A 21,035-nucleotide genomic window follows, 5' to 3' on the forward strand; every position below is an offset into this window, starting at 1 on the left:
ATCATGCATGTCCGCGGGCAGAAATGCGCGCTGTATTAATCATAAAATTAAAATAATTAAATTAAAAGAGTTAAAAGTAAAATGTTCAGAATTGCGAGGGAGATTAAAAATTTCGGGACCATTAGAATATATAAAACATGAGAAATAATATGTAAAAAAAAGGAAAATTCTTTCTATTAAAAAATGCACTCCAATCAGAACATATTTCAACGTGTTCGTTATATTCTTTTCTTTATTTATAAAATATTTAATCTTTTATTTTATTTAATTATGTTATAAATATATATGAATTTTTCATACAATTACAATCAGATAAATGAAGAACATTTTAACCTGAGTACTAGAATCTAAAATATTCCCTTGTACAAACAATTTCTGACGCGAATGAAATCATACCATCATACATCATCATAAACTGAAAAGGTACGATATTCATGCTAATTATTCAAATAATATCAAATTCATGCATTTATTTTAAAGCCCATAACAAATTATATAGCGAATTAAACAGAATAACAAATATTTCTCTGTTTATAAATATAATACATTATATAATATTATAGTAATAATTTTGTAAAAAGAATACGTATAAGTTTATTAAAAGTTATGAGAGAGATAAATTATAGACATCGCTACATTGCACAAAAATAAAGAGGAAAAGAAACATTAAAATTTATTCGACATGAAAAAGATTATGATACAAACAAAAATGATTTTCAATTTAAAGAAAATTTCTTTTTAAAAATATTTTTAATATATTTTTTAAATATTTTGATCGTGATTAATGAACCACACAGTTTATTGTGAAGTAAAAACAGGCTATGGCAATTTGATATTTCAGGTCAATGTGAATTTATTGAACGGTTAAAAGGTCATGAAGAAATAAGATATCTGTTAAAAGTTTGTCAAACCATAAAGAGGGGCCGTTCCATATAAGTATATATATTTTGCAAAAGCGTCAAAGCTACCTAATCTAAAACCCATACTTGTCCCATAAAATACGCTTCCATTCATCTATCCTCGTAAACACGCCATCAGAAAATAATAAAAACTCAGAGGGAAATGGGTCTGAATCCGCACCCGAAGCCATAACACCGCCGCTCGGGTCCGCTCGTAAATTTCGGGCCGCGAAGTCGTAGTCGTCTATTTATTTTGGCTTCTTTGGAGAAAAACAATTGAAATATGACGAGCGAGTATCTATCTTAGGAATTTCCTTGCTAGTGAAAAATTTATTAAAAAATACTGTTCCGCTTTACATATTCAGAGTTTAATTTGTACCGTGAGAAAAATAATAAAGATAATGATGATAAGTCTTATATTTTTCAGATGAATAAATTATGACGATAATGGATGAATTGAATTAAAGTTAAAATTTCTAAAAACCACTGGAGAACAAGCCTTAAGGCGCCTAAGGCAATACGGCCAACATTCGCCACATTAGCAAATATCATCCGTACGGAATGTACGCTAATATTTGAGAAAGTGCAAGATTCGCGTATACATTGGCCATATCGTGGCGGCGTCTTTACAGAAATACTAGCCAAGTTAATACTGACAGTAATTAATAATTACTTACTTTAAGTATTAAAAGCACTGTTATTCAATGATTTTTTTAGTATTCTATAAATAAGTAATTAATTATACTGTCTTCCAGTAATAAATTTATTACTGGAACAGTTCTATGAGAAAATATTTTATAAGGAAATAATGTATATCTATATAATCTATATTAATATACCATTTCTATAAAGTAATTGCTCAAAAATAGATTTAATTATCGCGCTGATAATAATGGTGCTGAATAAATAAAACATTTCAATGATGCCTTTTATGTAACATTGTAGACTCGTTTATGATTTGAAAATTAATTGATCTGTTACGTTATAATTTGCGCACATCGAAATTTAGCGGCGCGTACAGACGCGCCGTGAATATTCATGATTCACGTGCGGATCATGAAACGTAAATGAAATCAAGGACGCAACGGGGACACCCAGCGTAAACGCATCGGTTTGCGTTAGCGTGTGCTAAACGAGCGTAGAGAGAGTTCGGTAACCGAAATAAGGGAGACCGACAGGACTGAGTTACCCTTCGGTGGGCTGACGATGGTAACTGCGATGTTTAACTGGGCGTAACCCCCAAAGATCGTCTTACAAGTGTGCGCGAGCGAGTAACAACACAACAAAACGGGGTACACAGTAAAGAAGAGGAGGAGGAGGAAAGTGAGAGAAGCAGAACGGAGGAAGGGAAACGAAATGGCGCTGATTTATTTATCGAATCATAAATTAAGCGGGGTCACACAATGCGACACGACGCGAGAGCGCGACTATCTTTCTCTCGTCGGTCCGAGGAGGGATTCGTGGACCGAGGGCGTAAATGTAACGCGTGTTTGCGTTGCGTGCTCGACCGGAAACGCGATTTATACCATGCAAATTAAACGCGCGCACGCTGCACGCACCCGGAACCCCGTCCTACGCGCTTCGTCGTATTATTATTAACGTTTTTGTTATTATACCATATCGCTCATCCACCGCTTTACAAACGAGAAGATCGGGAACGACCAACGATGGCCCGTGCAAATATCGAGACTCGACCGATATTCTGATTCTCATTGACCGACGAGAACGTCCTCTCTCGAGAACCGCTCGTTTCGGAATTTAATCCTAAAATATGCAACAGTATTTCTTTTTGATATTGCGTAATTTTTATAACTTGGTGTTTGTTTTGAAGTTTTGAGAAAAAAGTGTAACTATGGACGGTTGAAAAGGACGGTTGTGCTAAATTTAATGCATTTCACGTGAGTCAAACAGTGTCAAATTTTTATGTTAATTTGACAGAAGACGAATATGTTAGAAAGCAACAAATATATTATGTAAAAAATTAACTGATACAATATGCAAGCAAATTATGGAAGCGTATTTTTTAATACAATTAACATTTACATGTTAAATTAACACGTGTTTTATTCATATATCTTAGGATTTATGTTTTAAAACACACTATGTTTATTCACTTATAAATTGTATTATTTTAATAATAATATTAAATATCAATTTAACGCAAAATATTTAAATAACATAATCACATTATATTAAATTAACACCTAAATATGTTAAGAATTTAATACAGAATTTTGACGAGGCCTGAATGGACCGTTTTTATTAACACAATATGTTTTTTTTTTCCTATGTAATTGTGTGATGAAATAATTATAATTAGAAGCTCCGTTTTTACAGTTATTATTATTATGTTATATAGTAATAATAAATAATATTTATATTTTATAGTTCTATAGAAACCAATTCTATATCAAAAAGATTGTTTAAGGATCTCGAAGTGAAAATTACAAAAATTGATCATGTTAAGAATATATTTTTTTTACCAGTGATATATACGGTACAACCACAGTCAACAATTTTTTGTCAAGTTGAAAAATAATTTTTCTCCTGTTCGCAGAGAAACTTAATTTCTTAAATTGTATCACTTTTAAAACAAGAGAAAGATACGTATAAATCAATGAATTACGTAAATTAATGTGACCAAGTCGGACGTGATTCTCCCTAAACTCATTGTTAATTCGATTTAAATACCGCCGATTCGACAAGCGTCATTTCGGAGATGAGATTCGCTACCCCTTCAGCACTATCCCGAATGGATGGCAATGTATTCTAAATGCACCCGGCAGATTCTTTACGGTAGCGTCCACGTGTCAGATAATTAGACACACAGGATAAGATCACCGCCACCCTCCACCGTACGGTCATCCCGCGAGATCTGGCCGGAGTTATTCACTTTTCTAACCGTAAACAGATTGCATCTGCCATTTTCACGTAGTTTAGTTCTAGCTTTATTTTATTGCGCGCGATAGCTTCAAAAATAATATGTATTTCGTTTATTTTGAGCTGCGCGATACTCTTTTGGTATTTCCTTTTCATTAAATTTAATAATAAGCCGTGCTAAAAAAGCATTGAACTGAATCTTCCAATGGATGAAAACGTCGCATAATACAAACGGGAAACTGCAGAATAGTACATAGATAGTACATAGCAACACATCACTACATTGACGCGGAGAACAAGTGATATTACATGATCAGTAATATCTTAAGAGGAATCAAGTAATTGTAAATGCAAGAGACGTGATCTTACTAGAGATTAGTATTATATATTAAATAATAACATTCCCTTACTGTAAAAGTAACGCAACTCAAAAAATGTAACTTTCAAGTTATAATATTATCATAAAAATGAATTAGATATAAAGATTCCTCAATTAATCATCAAAAGTAAATTAACTTCACAATCCGTTCACCAAATAGCACTTGTGTCATTTTTGGGATTTTTAAGGAGATCGTTATACCTTCTATAAGAACAAGATATTTTTAGTTATTTTTATAAATAAAAAAGAAAGTTTTTCTATAGAGAAGAAAAAAAAATTTTTTCTATACAGAACATTTAAAGATAAGACAGTTTAGTGATCGAAGTTTGTTGAAGAAATTATTGTTTTATTTAGTCATTTTAGCTGATAAAAGTAAATATAGGTTGTGATATATTTCGAACGATGTTCCTTGATGAAATGAATTCTTCCGAATTTGTTATAATTTATAAGATATAAAAATCTCGTCACAAATCAAAAAGAGTATTTTTGATTAGACAATAATTTTCTGTTAAAAAGATAGTTTTTCCCTTTTTTTAAAAACCTCAATTTTTCTTAAGTTGTGTCACTTTTGAAGTAAGGGAATGATAAGGATGAGCACAGCAAAATATATGAAGACATATCGCCTCTCTATTCAATACGGACGTTGATGCGGACGATTACAGTGTATCTTCCCGTGAAAAATTTATATCTGCTTTTTTCTTTCTTCCTCTAAGCTACATGCATATTTTCGTCGTGTCGATTTTATGAAGCCCGACCGAAACATGCCCACTTCCCTGCCAATCGAAAACATATCATGGGAATACACGGTGGCCTCTACCTGCCGCTCCACACAGAAATGGCTAATTCATAACATGCTATTAATAACGTGCCGCTTTTAACACATCGTCGAAAAATGTCCCGTTTACCGTGGATATGTTGTGACAGTGCTTGGGGCCCGTTTTGGGGTCCGACGTTTGTTCGGCGCCCTTTTCTAAAAGGTACTCTGCGTTGCAGAGATACGCCGAAAGACGACGCGTCGTACTTTGACAAATGAGACGATATTAATCTCGGACGTTATACGCCACCAAAGTGTATGGGTATACTTCGCAAATCGTTGCCGCTGCGATTTCACTACTGTTACGCGCATGTCCAAATGCTGGTAATTAATTATACACTCACTCGCGACGTAGAGACTGGAACTCATATCACGCATCAACTGTACCGTGTTTTATTCGCGCTGTACGTTAATTAGGAGCAGTCAGACGCATTGCAATAAATTAAAGTTACTTTTGCATATGGAACAACCAAATTAAAGGAACTTTTACATATGGAACGAGCGAGCATTACACATGCTAAAAACATATTAAATGGCCTTCGTGTAAAAAAATTGGCTCGGGGAAACGTGATTTTCATAGGATTATGCGAATACGTTAAATTTTACAAAATATAACCCATTTTATTTTAAAAATATTTGTTGCATTAATACGGGTAAATTTCGAATTATTTCGTGTAATTCATTAATTATATGTATAAAAAGAATAAAAATGCTAAAAAATGTTATTCGCGTTCTCTATTTGTAAAAAAATCCTGGTATTGTAATCGATTGTATAATAAAAATGCAATTTTTTTAACCACAAGATACATCGATTGAGGACTATTTCGGCAAAAATCAATACCACAAATTATTGAAATGCAATTTCGAAAATCGATTATTCTTCATGTAGATGCTTATTGATATTATTGCGAAGCTTATTAATGATGCAAGTGAAATTAATGAGGCAGAAATTTAATTAAATTACAGTAACACCGACCGATTTATCTAATTTTAAAACACATGAATTCACGTGTAATTCAATTTTGAAGTTCTTATAGGTGTGTTGAGTTTTGATGTACAAAAATGATTTTTAAATGAAAGTAATCATTTTTAATTCTTTGAAATAGAATTTTAATTACCTGAATCACCTCAGACGGTTGATTTAAAAAAACATTGATAAATTAAAGTAAAAATACAGCAATTCGAAACTTGGAGAACTCCGAGACTCCCAAAACATGGGATCAAAATCGAGAGATAGAAAGAAAAAAAAAGAGAGAGAATATATAAAAGATAAGGCCGGCGGGAACGACAAAACAGGACGGAAATACGGGTTCGTGAAAGGCGGGGGCGACATCGGGAATTGAAAAATAGCGCCTTGGGCCGCTGTCGCTCACAGTGATGGCCCCGTGACAGCCAATGTAACGCACGAATTAACGAAATAATTGATTTTCATACCAGTTCGAAATAAGCGCGCCACGCGGCACACAAAAGATTCGGGCCGAATCGGCGGACGTCAAACGGAAAGAGATATTTTGCCGATTTCGGTGCATCGGGTGGTGGTGCATCACCACCGTCGTCGCGGTGGCGGAAAAAAATTGCGGCCAGCGTTTTTAAATTCCCGGTCCCGTCGACTCGCGGCCCGAGGCCAATTTAAATACACCGGTTTACATTGGTAAATTGGCATAGACTACCCGGCGACGCGCAGCAGAAAAAATCGGAAATTGTTCCGGCTTGTAGTGTAAATATTCGGTCCTGAGTAATGGTCGACGGCGATTCGTCTCTCCGAAAGGAAACTGATTGGGAAATCAAAACTGTAGTTTGAACGAGAAGGTAGCGGCACGACGGATCACGATAACTAGATAAAAAGAGCACGACTTAGATCAAAGTCAGATAATATGTTGGGGAATAATACATCTATATATTTTTTTAATAAATATTGATCTCAGATATATAGGTATGACTGAGCGTCGATTGTTTTCGGGCTTGTAACACAATCAAACTGAAATAATAATATAATCCCCCAAATTAAATAAAATCGTTGATTGGACGCGCTACGACTATATTAAAACCTGAAAAATTAAAGAACTTATTGCGAACCGGCGAAAATAAAAATTGTAAGTCGAATATGTATGTAAGAGGAGAGTGACAGAAACTTCGTTTACGTTTTTCACTATCTTCTTATATTCGACTTACGCGCTCCGATTTTTATCTAAAAACATCAAAATAATATTAAATTGAATCCTGACTGATTCAAAAATAACTTTTAATATACATTTGGAATAATTTTGACTTTATTTTGACGTCACCACATTATGATTTTTTATTCTGCTTGAATCTTTATGATATCATAAATGAATCATTACGATACTGAATAAATAATAATGCAAATGCATGAGAGAAGAGCAAATTATTAATTTTCCCTGACAAGACCATGAAGGCTTTATTCTATGTAGAACGAAGTTCATAAATAAATTCGTGGCTTGTCCGAAAAAGATCGACGCAAAATCCAGGCGAATTTGGGTCAAACGTCAAACCTCTGCTTCTCATAAATTTTATAGAAAGCAATATTTGACAATCATACACAATCCAAGTTCTGGTAGATTCTACAGAAAAGACTAGTAAAAGATCGCATTCATTATTCGTCTGAGGCGAGCCATACGCAAAAGAGAAAAGAAGAGACACGACTTTTCTTCAGACTTAACGTGTTATTGCTTCCATAATTGTACCTGTATCGAAAACGTAGAGCGACAAAGCGGTGCTCGCCCGTTGGATGGTGCGTTTGCGTAAGTTCTCGTGTCCCGTAACGTTAATGGGAAAAGCGAAAAACATTATTCGTAGCCGGGCAAGTATAATGTAAAGCGCGGCGCGCTCTGTGCGGATAGCGAGGAAGGGCGCGCCCGGCAGTGCGCGGTGCAGATGGAAGGAAAAGAGCGCGAGGAGAGAAAGAGAGGCAAAGACAGAGACGAGAGAGAGAGAGAGAGAGAGAGAGAGAGAGAGAGAGAGAACGCGTGGAGAGAGAACAGATTTATATTTGAAATTAGATTAAGCTTCTGCGCCTGAAAGCTATATAAACGCCCCTCCGCCTGCGTCTTCCTCCGCGCACAAATCCACCGCGCCGGAGAGAGACTCAATAAACCAACCACTCACTCTTTCCTCCTCTTTCCTGTCTACTCTGCCTCGTTCTCTGTTTTGCAAGCCCGCGAACGTACCTTCTCTCGTCGTCCTTTTCCTTCCAAAACGCGGCGCGCCTCGCTCGCTCAGCCCTCTCTCCTTCCGCATCTTTTCCCGCTTTTCCCGCGTCTCTGAATCCGCGTCTCACCCCTTCCTTATTTTTACATGTATCTAGTTTACTCCCGTAATCAGTCCTCGACGAGTCATTTCGCGCAATTCACTCTGAGGCAGAGAGGCTCAATAAACGGACTACATTATTCTCTTTTCTTCTTGGTATAAAGAGCAACCGTTTTACTCTTCCTCCCGCAAACTTCTTCCCGATCTTCTTGTTTCTCTCTTAACTCGCGACTTCGTCCCTCCTGCACGTTTAGGTTTTACTTTCCTCTCGCGACTTATTACCGAATAAACGGATTGAATATCAAGAATAATAACGTCACTGTAGTGTATTCAGCGTCACAAGATTTATTCGTGTAAGAACGTTCGCTAAACATCGCGTGCGTGCGGAATAACGTACAGGATTATGGTGTCACACAAAAGCAAACGTCTTAATATATGCATTAAGCTTCCTCACGCATCACTTTATAACTGTCGTAAAGAAATAGAAACGCATAAGGAAACGTCATAACTTTACTTGAATGCTTTCGCTTGTGGTACGACCGGTATTAGGCACTCGATGGGATCACAAGGGTGTCTGTAGTACACCGGCTCCCACGCCGTAACCATATCCTTGCGGTCCGAAATTACGAACGTAACATTCTGTGCAATTTATAGAGGAAACTCAGTTAACTTGGGCAATCTTAACTAGCCAAAGGTGATAATATTATTTAATCGACGAGACTCAAGCGGAAAGAGTGCAGGAAACACGAAACATAAAGAGATTCAAGAAGAGGTATTTGTCTTTCCCGAAAGTCTCTTTTTTCTATAATTTGATAATACCAACGTTTGCAGTAGATCTCGCCGCCGTTTTCCTGATAAGTCAACGGTTCCAGCGGCTTTCGGCAACAAAAGCAACTGAAGCAAATGTTGTGATACGGTACTCCGGAGGCAATCTTGGAAAGCAATACATTACACGTAAAAATGTATAATACTCCCCTCAAAATCTATTTCTGTTTTCTACTGTATATCGCAATTAAATGTTACAATAGAATTACATATTTCTTTTACTTCTTATACTTATATCTATTGAATGGATAATATTCAGATGTTTTTGTATGTGTGCGTCAATTCAAATATATTTTTGAACAATATAACTGTCGTAAATGATACGATCTCGATTTGGATGCCAACTCTTTAACAATATATGGTACTTACCTGCATCTCAGCCTGGTAGACCTTTCTTCCGCATCGCCGACAGTCAAGGCCGCCACCAAGACATTCACAGGGCAATCTCAGCCGACAGCAGGCTACGTCGGTACCGCATTTCGCTCCGTCATTGACGCTGCAGAATCCGTTACCTATGGTAGACAGACATCTCGGACTGTGCGACCTGCAACATAGATCAAAATCATTCTTATAACATAACCAGCTTATAAAACGCTTAATTCTTCATTTTTGTATTTTTTTTTTTCAATTTTGATCATCATCCAACTTACGGTTTAAGTTTTACGACATAAAAGTACTATAGAGTCAAGAAAAATTTAATTCTAAAAATTAGTTGGAAGAAAACTTTATGATCAAAAGGATATTCTGAGACAATTTATGAACAAGAATAGAACAAAGTCTGTATCGTACAATTTCGAACATGATGCAATTTTAAACGAAACAAGATTTAAATCAAATTTTGAGGTTTAGTAACCCTGATCATTGATTATGTGGAAGGTTAAAGAGTACCTCCAAATTTGAACTAAGAAAATTGATTTCAAATCTTCATTGTACCAGGTTCTAAATTGTGCCACTTTATTCTACAGAAGTCTACTCTCTAAAACTTTTAGAATAAATCTCACTTTAAAAAGTGAAATCTCATTCTTAAATATTGAAAATTGAGCCACCATTTTCAAGACTGGCTCAATTTTGATTCTTTAAGTTAAGTAAGATTCCACTACAAAAAAATTTGGAGAGCACGACCTGTACCTTCTACAATTGTTGGGTCCGCTGCAGAAGCCTCTGCAGCCACTGATTGAGCAAGATGACTGTGGTGGACAACGCGGAGCGCAAGGCGATCTCCCGCGTGAGGAATGAGCTGACGAGTTGCAGATCCTCAGCGATGATGTGCAGATCTGACCGGGTTTCCCGCAGGCGCCGCAACATCTACCACCGTCGCAACTTCGGATACTCGTTGTGCATGGAGGCGGCTCGCACCTGGCCGACTTCCTGCAGACTCGGGGACGACAACAACAGGAATGCGATGGCATAACGCACACTGTCTTGATTCTGTCCAGGCTAGGTGCGCATGATTCATTCGGTACGAGTCTTCCGCAACAGCAACCGTAACCCTGTGAACTCCTCCAGATGCTGCACCGCGTGGGAATGTTGTATTGTCAATCAGTATCTCGGTTTGCTTAAGAGAAGTCTTTATAATAATGTTCAACGCACAACATGTATGCTTGAATACTTATTTGAATACGGTCATTAATTCTCCAGAGCTGATGGTAGGTCTCTATTGGATTCATTCAATTATAAATTTTTTTTGTCAAAATGTCAAAAACCATTCAATTTTTTAATGTTATATCTTTAATTGGGGATTATTTTTATCTCAAAATGTAATTTTTGTATTCATTCTACTTCATACAAATGTCATTTTAATTTCTTTAATTAACCCGTTTGGAAACAGACATGTGCATTTGAGCACACCTTTTATTTTGTAAACTGTTTACTTGATTTTCACGAAACTTAGTCTATGGGATAATTTGATGCTTTATTTAAATCTGAGATAAAAAAAATAAACAATTTTAAATAATATAGATCCAATATGTGTATGGATAAAATTTGAAAAAAAATAATTTGATTACATCAAAACTTTATGATTATTTTCAAAAAATAATCTGATTATAACAAACTATAAACTAATAATAAAACTCGGTTTTAGGGAATTTTTAATTGCGAAATAACTTCAAATTTTCAGTGTCACTTTATTTGAAGCACATCAATGCTACGCAAATAAAATTTATAGTACGGGAGAGTGCTTTGAATCGAACCTATTTGCAGTTTTTGTTCTCTATAAGGCAAAAATAAAGTCCGATTATAAAACCAATGGTGCCGCTCGAAAGATCATTTAATTTCCTTCATTTTTGCTTCAGACCATTTTGACGTATCTCTTACCCATGTCAAACTATAATGGAAAATGTAAAAGTGCATTTTCCGGTCCGATTTGGAACTATGAATTTATAAAAATACAGTTATATTATTAAAATTAAAATCAATAAAAAATTCCATCAAGTCTGAGTCTGATGACACATAGGGTTTGTTTTTTGTTCCTGCATTGTTTGAACTAGTGCACACGGTGCAATAAGTTAAAATGAAATAAATGTATATTTGTTTCACTTCAACTTATTGTACTGTATGTACTATTTTAGACAGTGCAGGAACAAAAAACGGACCCATGATATTCTTTTGATTTAGTGTTCCTTAGACTAGATCTGATCGGTCGATCATCAGTATATATACTATAAGTTGTGGCGAACCTTCTTTCTTCGATGAATTAACTGGCTTATCTTTTTTATATAGGTCCGATTTAAACACGGGTTCTTTCAAACTATTGGAACAAATTTTATAATAAACCGCAAAAGTAATCACAAAACTTTTGATATTTTTGAATTCTACACTCTTTATAATTATCTTAAATCAATTACCGTTCAAATTTTTAACATTTTTAAATAAGGATTTACAAGGATTTTTTTTTTTTTTTAAATTTTTTTAACCGAAAATACATATTTGTTCTATGAACGTCATGACAGAGTACTGTCAAACTGCTGTCACATATTCTTATAAGGACTTTACATTATAAATAGCACGCAAATCTGCTTAATCGTATTTATTTAAATTAAAAAGGTTCGATTTGAAACACGGCCCGATTTAGGATATTCTTTCCTACTGATTTCTAAACTAACTTTCAAACTCTGATTATGAATTCTGATTGTACGACACCACATTCTCCTTCATTGGAGATTACTGTTCTTTTGGAATTCGATATTTTCAAGCGGCATTTAAATTCAGTGGTATCAAAAACTTTCTAAAATTCAGTTTCACAATAATCAGATTATGTTTTAAATTTGGATTGTCGAATTTTGAGAACAGATTCGAATCAGTGTAACCCCGAAAATATTTAAAAAATATTATCTTTATAGTTTCTCTACCAGAAAACCACTGCCCTCAAAGAATTCATTAATGTCTTTTAATTAACATAGATTAAATGGGTCTTACAGACCCAAAGCCAGTAAATTTGTTATATATTTTGGCATCCGAAGGATTAAAGACAAATATGTGTATGTGTGCTGTAAATTCTTTTACAAATGCTACGTAAATCTATAAGTTCAATCTATTGACTTATTACGATCATTTTACTGATTTATTAACCTTACAAATAGCTCACAAAAAGATTATAAATAAGCAACATCGAAATTTCAACGTCTTAGCGCAACAATGATATTTCACCCACTTTTCCCGTGCTCCGCAGCAGCATCCACCGCAGCCTCCTCGCATGCGATACTCATTACGGTCGATCGAGTCTACGTTCCTGTGGGTGGAGTTTGATAGATTCTCGTTCCACATGATATCATCTTCGTCGTTTCTTGCTTTATTTCCGGCAATGCGATCCGTCGGACAGACGTCACTGTTACCGGTCCATTCTCCCCGCGTATGTTCATCGCTCTCGACTGTCTGCTCGTTGATATTTTCTGACTGCGAACGCTGGCCTTTGTTATTGTTGAAAGTGCAACCCGATACTCTACAACGGGTCTCCGCGTAATTGTCGATCCTCGGTGTACTTTCCGAGTATCCGTCGTCGCTCTTGCCAGTTGACGAGTCGTCCGCCTTCCAAATGTCGTAGAACGTCTCCCGTTCAGCCTTGCTCTCGATTTCTCTGTCGTCGTCGCGACATGTGCTCGTTAGATCGTCATTCTGCATCGTGTGGCGGCAACGATCATCGTCGCCGTCGGTCCCAATAACAGTGGCGTCGCTGAAGGAGACCCGTCTGTGAAACGGCGCGCAGCGATTTGCTGTTAATGGACGCGACGGGCACAAACACTTCCGTCTCGACGGAGGCGCGATGTCCGATGTATCAACGGCGGCGGTTCTAGACTCGCGGCAAGAGGAAGAAGACTCGCAGGCGGATACAATCACCCTCGTCCTTTCCTCGCCCGTGGTACTAGAAATATCTGTGCTCACAATCCTCAATTCTATCTCATTTGGCCGCTCACCACGATTGTGATGCAAGCAGTTACGTATATAGATACTATATGCACAGGTGCGAATGACAATCAGACGCGATCGATTAAAATTATTCTCGCAACGATATATAAATGAAACAGCATCAAAAGAGTTGATACATGAAAAATAAAACGATAAAACGAGAACGTGTTCTCTATTCTTTTTATTCTTTTTTTTAATATCGTATTCGATGCAAATTAGAGTTTTATTTAAGAAATCAAAATACAGCATTAGCCTACAATTTGACGTAAACGTTCTATGTGAAACAAAAAAAAGTTTTTTTAATAGTTTTATTAAAAATTATTTATTTTTTTAATAATTTTAATGTTTGTTCTTTAATTTAATTTCGCTCTTTTTATTATCTAACAGTGATGTCTAACACAAATTTACAGTTATAAAATAAATATAAAGCATTATTCCCACAGAGTGATGTAAACGTTACATATCTAATAAAAAATAAATTGAAAAACAGTTTTATTGAAAAATAATATTTATTTTTATAACAATTTTAATGTTTTTTATTTAGTCCTTCTTTCGCTTTCATTACCGCCTTTTCAAACAAAAAAAAATATGCAGAGTTTGAAGCTGCTTTATACTTGTATATAAGAGTGCACTCATCCTTGTTAAAAGCTTTATATTCGATGCTGCAGAATATGTCTCACAATTTATAGGTAATCATAATTCAGTTATCTTGAATATTTCTGATTAATGAAACATATACTCAATCGATTTAAATGTATCGTGAGATAATTAAGATTACACACTTAACGTTTTACCTCAACTGATTTCGAGGGCTGCTCATTTCTCTGGTGAAATCCGTGTTCTACGATTAACGCTTCATTCTGTGATTATTTTCGTCGCCGCTGTCCTCCACAGGAATCGTTTACTTCAATTTACTCCAAATTTTCTTGATACGCTTTCGATTGATCTGCTCCGGTTTCCGAGATACCGGATAACTCTTGTCAATTATCTCACAGAATTGTTCACGTTATTGTTCTCGGCAGCTGGAAGTGACTCCGCAGATGGACAGATCTAAAGTTGGCATAGCTTTTGCCTCGTAGATGATTGATAATTAAACGGCCTACGTATAAAAAGTCATTTTATTTTACCTTACATATAGATTAGTTTGCTAAAAAAAATAGTTTTACAGATTGAGAAGCTCAAGAGCAATTGAAATAGATCTAAAATTATATAAACTAGTTTATTATAAATAATCTTGGAAAGATTTAACTAGGTATAAATATATAAATACATATAATTCATATACAATGCTCTTGGAGAACATTTCAACTATAAGTCTTCATCAGTTTCAAATTACAATAATGAAAAGATATTTAACATATTTATAAATAAGTGATTTTAATTTTAGATTTAGATTTTAATTTAGCTTGTGTAATCAATTAAATTTTCTAAACTTGAATGCTAAGAATTGTATCAACGTTACTGCAATCAAGTTGAAAATAGTATTGCAAGCAGTTTTATTCCTACTTATGTTTATACTCTTGTTTTCAATAATACTCTTGTTCTCCTATTTCCTACAATTTCAATTCTAACATGTGTGTAGAAATATATACATATATTATAAAAAACATTTTTAAATTATAATAGAACTTGTATTTTTTATACTCAATTATGTTATCGAAGTAATAAGACACAAATAATCTCTAGTACATAAAATTAGTTAATATACTTATGCGTGGTGGTATATTATAGAATAAGCTTTAATTGATACATTATGTGCGTGAAATGAAACGCACCCATACTTATAGTGATTGATCGCGAATTTGAACTGTCGTTTGCGCGGGAACGCAGTTCGAGATGGCGTTAACTTATGGGAGAAAATCAACGAACCCACGGTTAACGAGGCGAGAAAACAATGCGCGTGATATTTTTTGCGAAAGAAACGTTCCGCCGCGAGTCGCCACTCTACGGGTGTATAGGACTGCTTCCAACATTTACCTACGAGCGGTCACGTATGTTCGCAAAAATTAAACCTGATGACACGATATAAATTATAATAGTACATTTCTCAAATTATTATATTATATGAACGTTATTTCTTGAATCTATTTTACGGCAAAAAATAATATATAATGGAAATAAAGAGCATATAGTGAGTGTAAAAAATAATCATACGGGAAAAATTTTTATGAAAAAGCCTTGTTTGCAGAAATTAAATGATAATTAGCACCTTATACAATAAATACATTATTGCGACTTGATAAATAACAAATTTTGTGTGCTTCTGATCTTAGAAGCCAAATTTCTCGACCTTCTTTTTGTGAGTCAAATAATACGATTTTTTTATTTGCATTTACTGTATTTATTATCTAACAGCGCAAAAGCAGATATGTATCTGCCAAAATCAGAGAATCACTCTTTCATCGTCAAAAGTCATCTGACAACGACAATATGTGAAATGTGGTCAAATAAATATTTATCGCAATTTGTGATAAATTAATTAGCAATTATCAGTGAACGAACGTGACATATTTCAAATCAAGTATCATATTTGCAATTGTATAATAGTACCAAACGATAGCTTCGCCATTATTTGTATAGTTTTATACATACACGTAAATATATAAAATTAATAGATATAATTTTATATATTATTTATAATATAATATTATATATATAATTTTTGTTTGTAATTAATATACATTGTAATAATATTACATAAAAAACTATTGAGAGGCGGAGGATACAAGCAATAAATTTCTCTCTCTCTCTCTCTCTCTGAAATTTATTTCTTCGAAATAAAGGAAGAGGGGATTTTGGTTCCCTCTTCTAAAATCTTATTAAAAGAGCTTTATATTTAATATATAATAATTAAAAAAGTAACCATGAATTTTTTTCCACATTTTCAAAAAACTTAGAACGGCTAGAACAGGTAAAAATCTTGAGCTCATATACAGATTATTGCAGCAACATTACAACATTTCAGTAATATATTGTAATAAAAAATTGTAACATTATGCTCCCCAGATTGCACAGATGGAGGTTAAGTATTTGAGGTTGCATACGTACACACACACACACACGTTCATTCATACGTACACAAGTTTATTTTTTATAACATTATTTATATATTATACAATTCTTGATATCAAATATTCGATGTGTGTAAATGTGTTGCGTTAAAGTACTCATAATATTAATTTTTTTAGAATGTATAATTTGCTAAAGGTATATTTAATTAAATTAAGTTGATAGCGCAAAATCATCTATATAGATTAAAAAATAAGAGATTTAACATTACACAATCAGAGGAAACTTACCGATTCTTTACTCGATGTCTCTCGCGAAGATCCCGAATTTTATAGGCGATAGGTATCAATAAACTCGTTTTTATGTATGGAAAATAAAACGTAAATCGGCCGTTAAAATTACAATTTTTATTCAGTCTTTCGACTTTGGTGTCGTGTTCTCTCTCTCTCTCTCTCTCTCTCTTTCACCCTCGATTTCGATAGCAATGGATCTCGAATGATCGATATGGCGCGCGGCCAACGTCAGGTGGCGAGCGGTCTGGAGTAGCAGCTTTTCCTCTCTCCTATAGAGGGGAAACGCGCGAGGAAAGAGAGGTTAGGTTTGCTCGCGGCGATGGCGGCGATAAAAGGCCTGGGTAGGAATATTCCCTACTTGAGGCAACAGGCTGCGGCCCTGCTCGGTAATACCAGCACCAGCGTCAAGACCATCTGCGTGGTGGTGCTGTTCTCGTATTGCCTGTCCTTCTCCAAGGAGGCGATACGCATCCTGAGCGTGACGCCAGGTTACCTGCTGCCGCCGGTCTTCTGGTTCTGGACGGCCTTCACCTTTTGCTTCCTCGAGATACACTTCTGGGAGGTATGCGCGGACATCGTGACTGTCGGTTTATGTGGCAAGTTGATCGAGCCTCTGTGGGGCGCCTTCGAGATGATGACGTTCTTTGCCATCGTCAACTTCGGTGTCGCAGTGCTCTCAGCGCTCTTCTACCTGTTTCTCTACATGTGCACCAGCAACCCGGACTTGCTCTTCAGCATACACATACACGGTTTGACCGGCTACATCGCAGGTACTCTCCTTTTGCGGCTGATTGCATGAAAATCCTGATTGACTTGCATTGTTTTGTTTGTTATTATGGCCTTGACTAGAAGTACAAAATATACATAAATATACATAAATTAACGTAAATGTTCTACATCTAACAAAAAATAAATTAAAAAATAGTTTTACTGAAAAATAACACTTTTTTTAAGAACTATTTCAAAATATCTCATTAGTCACATTTACCTTTAATTACTAGAGGCATATTTTTTAGCAAGGACAGTTTAACACAATGAATCATCCATTTCATTCTTGTTGCTTGTTAAAAATGAAATGATTACACAGTTTGCTCTAAATGAATGAGACATTTAACAAAAGTAAGATAAAAAGTTTTAATGCAGTTGAGTTTGTTCAGTTCAGACAAAGAACAAATCTACTATATTTTCCAAAAAAATGCAATACATTGAGGATGCTTTATACAAGCATAGAACAAAGTTTTTGTTGGTTAATCTTCACAGATCAGAAAGCTATTATAATATAATGAAACAGTGTCAATTTTAATACAAAAAGTATATGTAATAAAACAATGATAACAAATCTTACTCCAGGAAAAATTCTAAGATTTGAAAAATAGACCTCTATTCTTTAAAGATTAATTTATAATGTTGATATAATTTTATTTTAGAATAGTTCTTATTACTTGTGAATGCAAAATATTCCTGAATTAAGTATGCCCTTTTAAGATTTTTCTTAAATAAATTTCATGGAAATGTTCAATTTTAAAATATAGCTTTAAATACAAAAAATGATTTTATTTTACAGGAGTTGCAGTAGCGGTGAAGCAAATAATGCCAGATCATATCTTAATCAAGACACCAATTGGGAAGATAACAAATAGAAATATACCCTTAATGGTATGGATTGTGGGATTGATATTGTGGCTTATTGGGTTACTAGAAGGTACTCATCCCACCATGTTTCTCAGTGGATTATTAATATCTTGGATATACCTGAGGTTTTATCAAAAGCACAACAATGGTACCCGAGGAGACATGGCGGATAATTTTACATTTGCGAGGTGAGATTTTTCTGTAATTCTGATTAATTCCGAAGATTAATGAAAAGATCGAATCCGACGATTGTCTTACTTGGAACTCTTTTTGCAGTTTCTTTCCAAATGTTTTACAACCACCGATAGCAGTAGTAGGTAACACTATACATGGATTTTTTGTGCGTATTGGACTGTGTCGAAAAGTAGTTAGAAGATTTGATATGTCCAACACACCACCTGGCTTAGTTATTAATCTTCCTGGTATTGATCCTCACGACAGCGAGCGACGCCGGTGAGTAGTTACAAGATAAAAATATAAATGCCGAAACTCAATTTTTAGATGAGTAAATATTTTGTCATTACGTACTGTTCTCATCTTTCCGATTGATATCTACTTTGCAGGCAAATAGCGTTGAAAGCGTTAAGCGAAAGATTAAGCAGAGATCACGCGAAACCTTGGCAACCGGACAGGACTAAGAAACACTCTCCAGTGCCTCCTGCGGTTTCCATACCGATACCTGAATCCACTACACCCAAACCACTCGCGTCTCCACTCATTCCACAAGTCAATGTCAATATACATAATCAACATCATCCCTCTAGTAGCAATACGTGATTATATGAGACTGACTGATTTCAATAGGTTTATAAATTACACTGAAAAGCTTTATAAATTACACTAAAGAGTAATTATGAATGTAAAGTGCAGGCTTATAATATGGCTGTATTCAATAATGGGTGCAAATCCTTTTTTTTAATCAAGTATCTATATATAGAATTTGTTATCACTATAATTTAAATTAAACTAAAATTTATCGTTCTTTTTATGGTGTGAATACATTTAAATTTCATGAAAACTAATAATACATACAGTTAAATTCATTAAAAGTATTTATTTATGCACAGAAAATCTAATTCATTCTTATAATATTCGTATATATTAAAACATAATAGAATATTATGGGAAAATTCTACATTAAATAGTTTATACAGTCTTTGAAATTTAAAAATCTCTAAGACTTCAATGCTATGACAAATTGCTAGCATTCTTATGTAATGTAAGTTGCAAGTTTAAATTATTCTTTCATTATTTTTACATTGAAAAGAGTTAATTTTAATTTCATAATAAATTATATATTAATATGAAAAAATTTCCAGATTAAAAATAAATTAATATACTGCCATTTATGGGAAATCAAATATAGTATTTTTTCTGTACTAATAATTAAAATATCGCTACAACAAATTATAGGATATCACTCCTTATTGATTATCATGCTATATTAATGCCGATTTAAATAAAGTATAAGTTTTTTTAGAAGATTTTTTTAACAGCATTTGAGAAAAATAAAATCAATGTTTGTATCTTATAATGCTATTTTCCAAGAAACGAAATAATTCTTTATTATACTAGATTATATAAAAATCAATGATATGAAAATGTTAATATTTCCATAAAAGGGCGACCTTTACAAGTTTATAGTGCCATAAGATTAGAGAGCACTGTTCCAAAAATTAATTATAATTTAAGAATAATATATAAAGATGCTTTCAGTGCAGTACATAGCAACATAATTCTGTTAAGAAAACATTGAAATTGAAGAAAGTGAACAGATTTAATTTTACTTTAAATTAAATTTTATACTAACTAAAAATACGAAAGAGATAAGGAATTATCTCGATGTTAACTTATACATATATACATATATTGAAATCAGCTAGTTAGAAATCATGCAGAAAAAGTCTGCATATTTACCTTTCGAGTAAAACATATATATATATATATATTTTTTCAACAAATTGTTCTAAATCATTATAATCAATATAGAATATAGCATTAATTTACTATTATCAGTTCTATTTTGTTTTTTTAATTTCTAAATAATATTATACATGAAGATGTATAAAAATTCCAATTTAGATTACATAATTTTATTTTGTACAGGATCGTTAATTTTATGTAAATGCGTATTTAATGTTATATATATATATATATATATAAAATGTATTAACATTTTTCGTTCATTCATTAGATATATTCGTATATACATAAACGATATCGCGTGGGAAAGATAGTTTTAATAATTATTATAATGAATAATGAGGTATATATCTTGTATATAAAATGTTATGATAATACAGACGAATTTGTAAATATAACAAAGATTGATGTAAAACGTAAAGGGAACAAGGTATTAAAAAGGGAAAATGATTATATATAGCGATATCACTATATGTAATCATTATACATATAATGGAATGATATTCAGAGCTATTTTTATGTATGGTGAGAATAAAATTTTGGAAACGTGTAATTGTATGTTCTGAGCAATTTTGGCCATCTATTTAATATTATTCACAAATCTTTTAAGTACTTTTATTATGAGTATTTAGTCAAATAATATTTATTATTATGTATGAAAAATGGAAGGCCAAAATTCATTGAGTATGAATGATGTATTTGTTGAACAA

General features: G+C 33.9%; 2 protein-coding genes across 4 annotated transcripts in view; one reads left to right on the forward strand and one right to left on the reverse strand.

Moving 5' to 3' along the window:
• The window catches only part of LOC108773202 (cysteine and glycine-rich protein 1), a 36,516-nt gene extending 23,680 nt beyond the window's left edge, over positions 1–12,836 (reverse strand). For 2 of the 3 annotated variants that reach the window (XM_018538936.1, XM_018538935.1), the window contains exons 1-5: positions 12,717–12,836; positions 10,193–10,573; positions 9,434–9,608; positions 9,063–9,171; positions 8,754–8,878 (exon numbers count right to left, since the gene is read on the reverse strand). In XM_018538936.1, the coding sequence (XP_018394438.1) occupies positions 8,802–8,878; positions 9,063–9,171; positions 9,434–9,608; positions 10,193–10,573; positions 12,717–12,829 (855 nt within the window). In that variant the 5' untranslated portion in view covers positions 12,830–12,836 and the 3' untranslated portion in view covers positions 8,754–8,801. Of the gene's footprint in view, positions 1–8,593; positions 8,879–9,062; positions 9,172–9,433; positions 9,609–10,192; positions 10,574–12,716 lie in introns of those variants that run through there. The other variant, XM_018538934.1, reaches the window with a different exon arrangement.
• A 4,253-nt stretch (positions 12,837–17,089) lies between these two features.
• Positions 17,090–19,188, forward strand: LOC108773210 (transmembrane protein 115). Its single transcript, XM_018538945.1, has 4 exons — positions 17,090–17,540; positions 18,335–18,590; positions 18,679–18,855; positions 18,966–19,188. Exons 1-4 carry the CDS (start codon positions 17,090–17,092, stop codon positions 19,177–19,179), a joined length of 1,098 nt encoding a protein of 365 aa, XP_018394447.1. The 3' UTR covers positions 19,180–19,188.
• The last annotated feature ends 1,847 nt before the right edge of the window (positions 19,189–21,035 follow it).

This window comes from Cyphomyrmex costatus, unplaced genomic scaffold (genome assembly GCF_001594065.2).
Source record: "Cyphomyrmex costatus isolate MS0001 unplaced genomic scaffold, Ccosl1.0 scaffold2, whole genome shotgun sequence".
NCBI lineage: Eukaryota > Metazoa > Arthropoda > Insecta > Hymenoptera > Formicidae > Cyphomyrmex > Cyphomyrmex costatus.

What these genes read in the sequence shown, in the direction of transcription:
- LOC108773210 (XM_018538945.1), top strand. Translation starts at nt 17,090, where the DNA reads ATGGCGGCGATAAAAGGCCTGGGTAGGAATATTCCCTACTTGAGGCAA. An exon ending in TTTGACCGGCTACATCGCAG is followed by an intron (nt 17,541 to 18,334) that starts GTACTCTCCTTT and finishes TTTATTTTACAG; the next exon opens with GAGTTGCAGTAGCGGTGAAG. An exon ending in GATAATTTTACATTTGCGAG is followed by an intron (nt 18,591 to 18,678) that starts GTGAGATTTTTC and finishes CTCTTTTTGCAG; the next exon opens with TTTCTTTCCAAATGTTTTAC.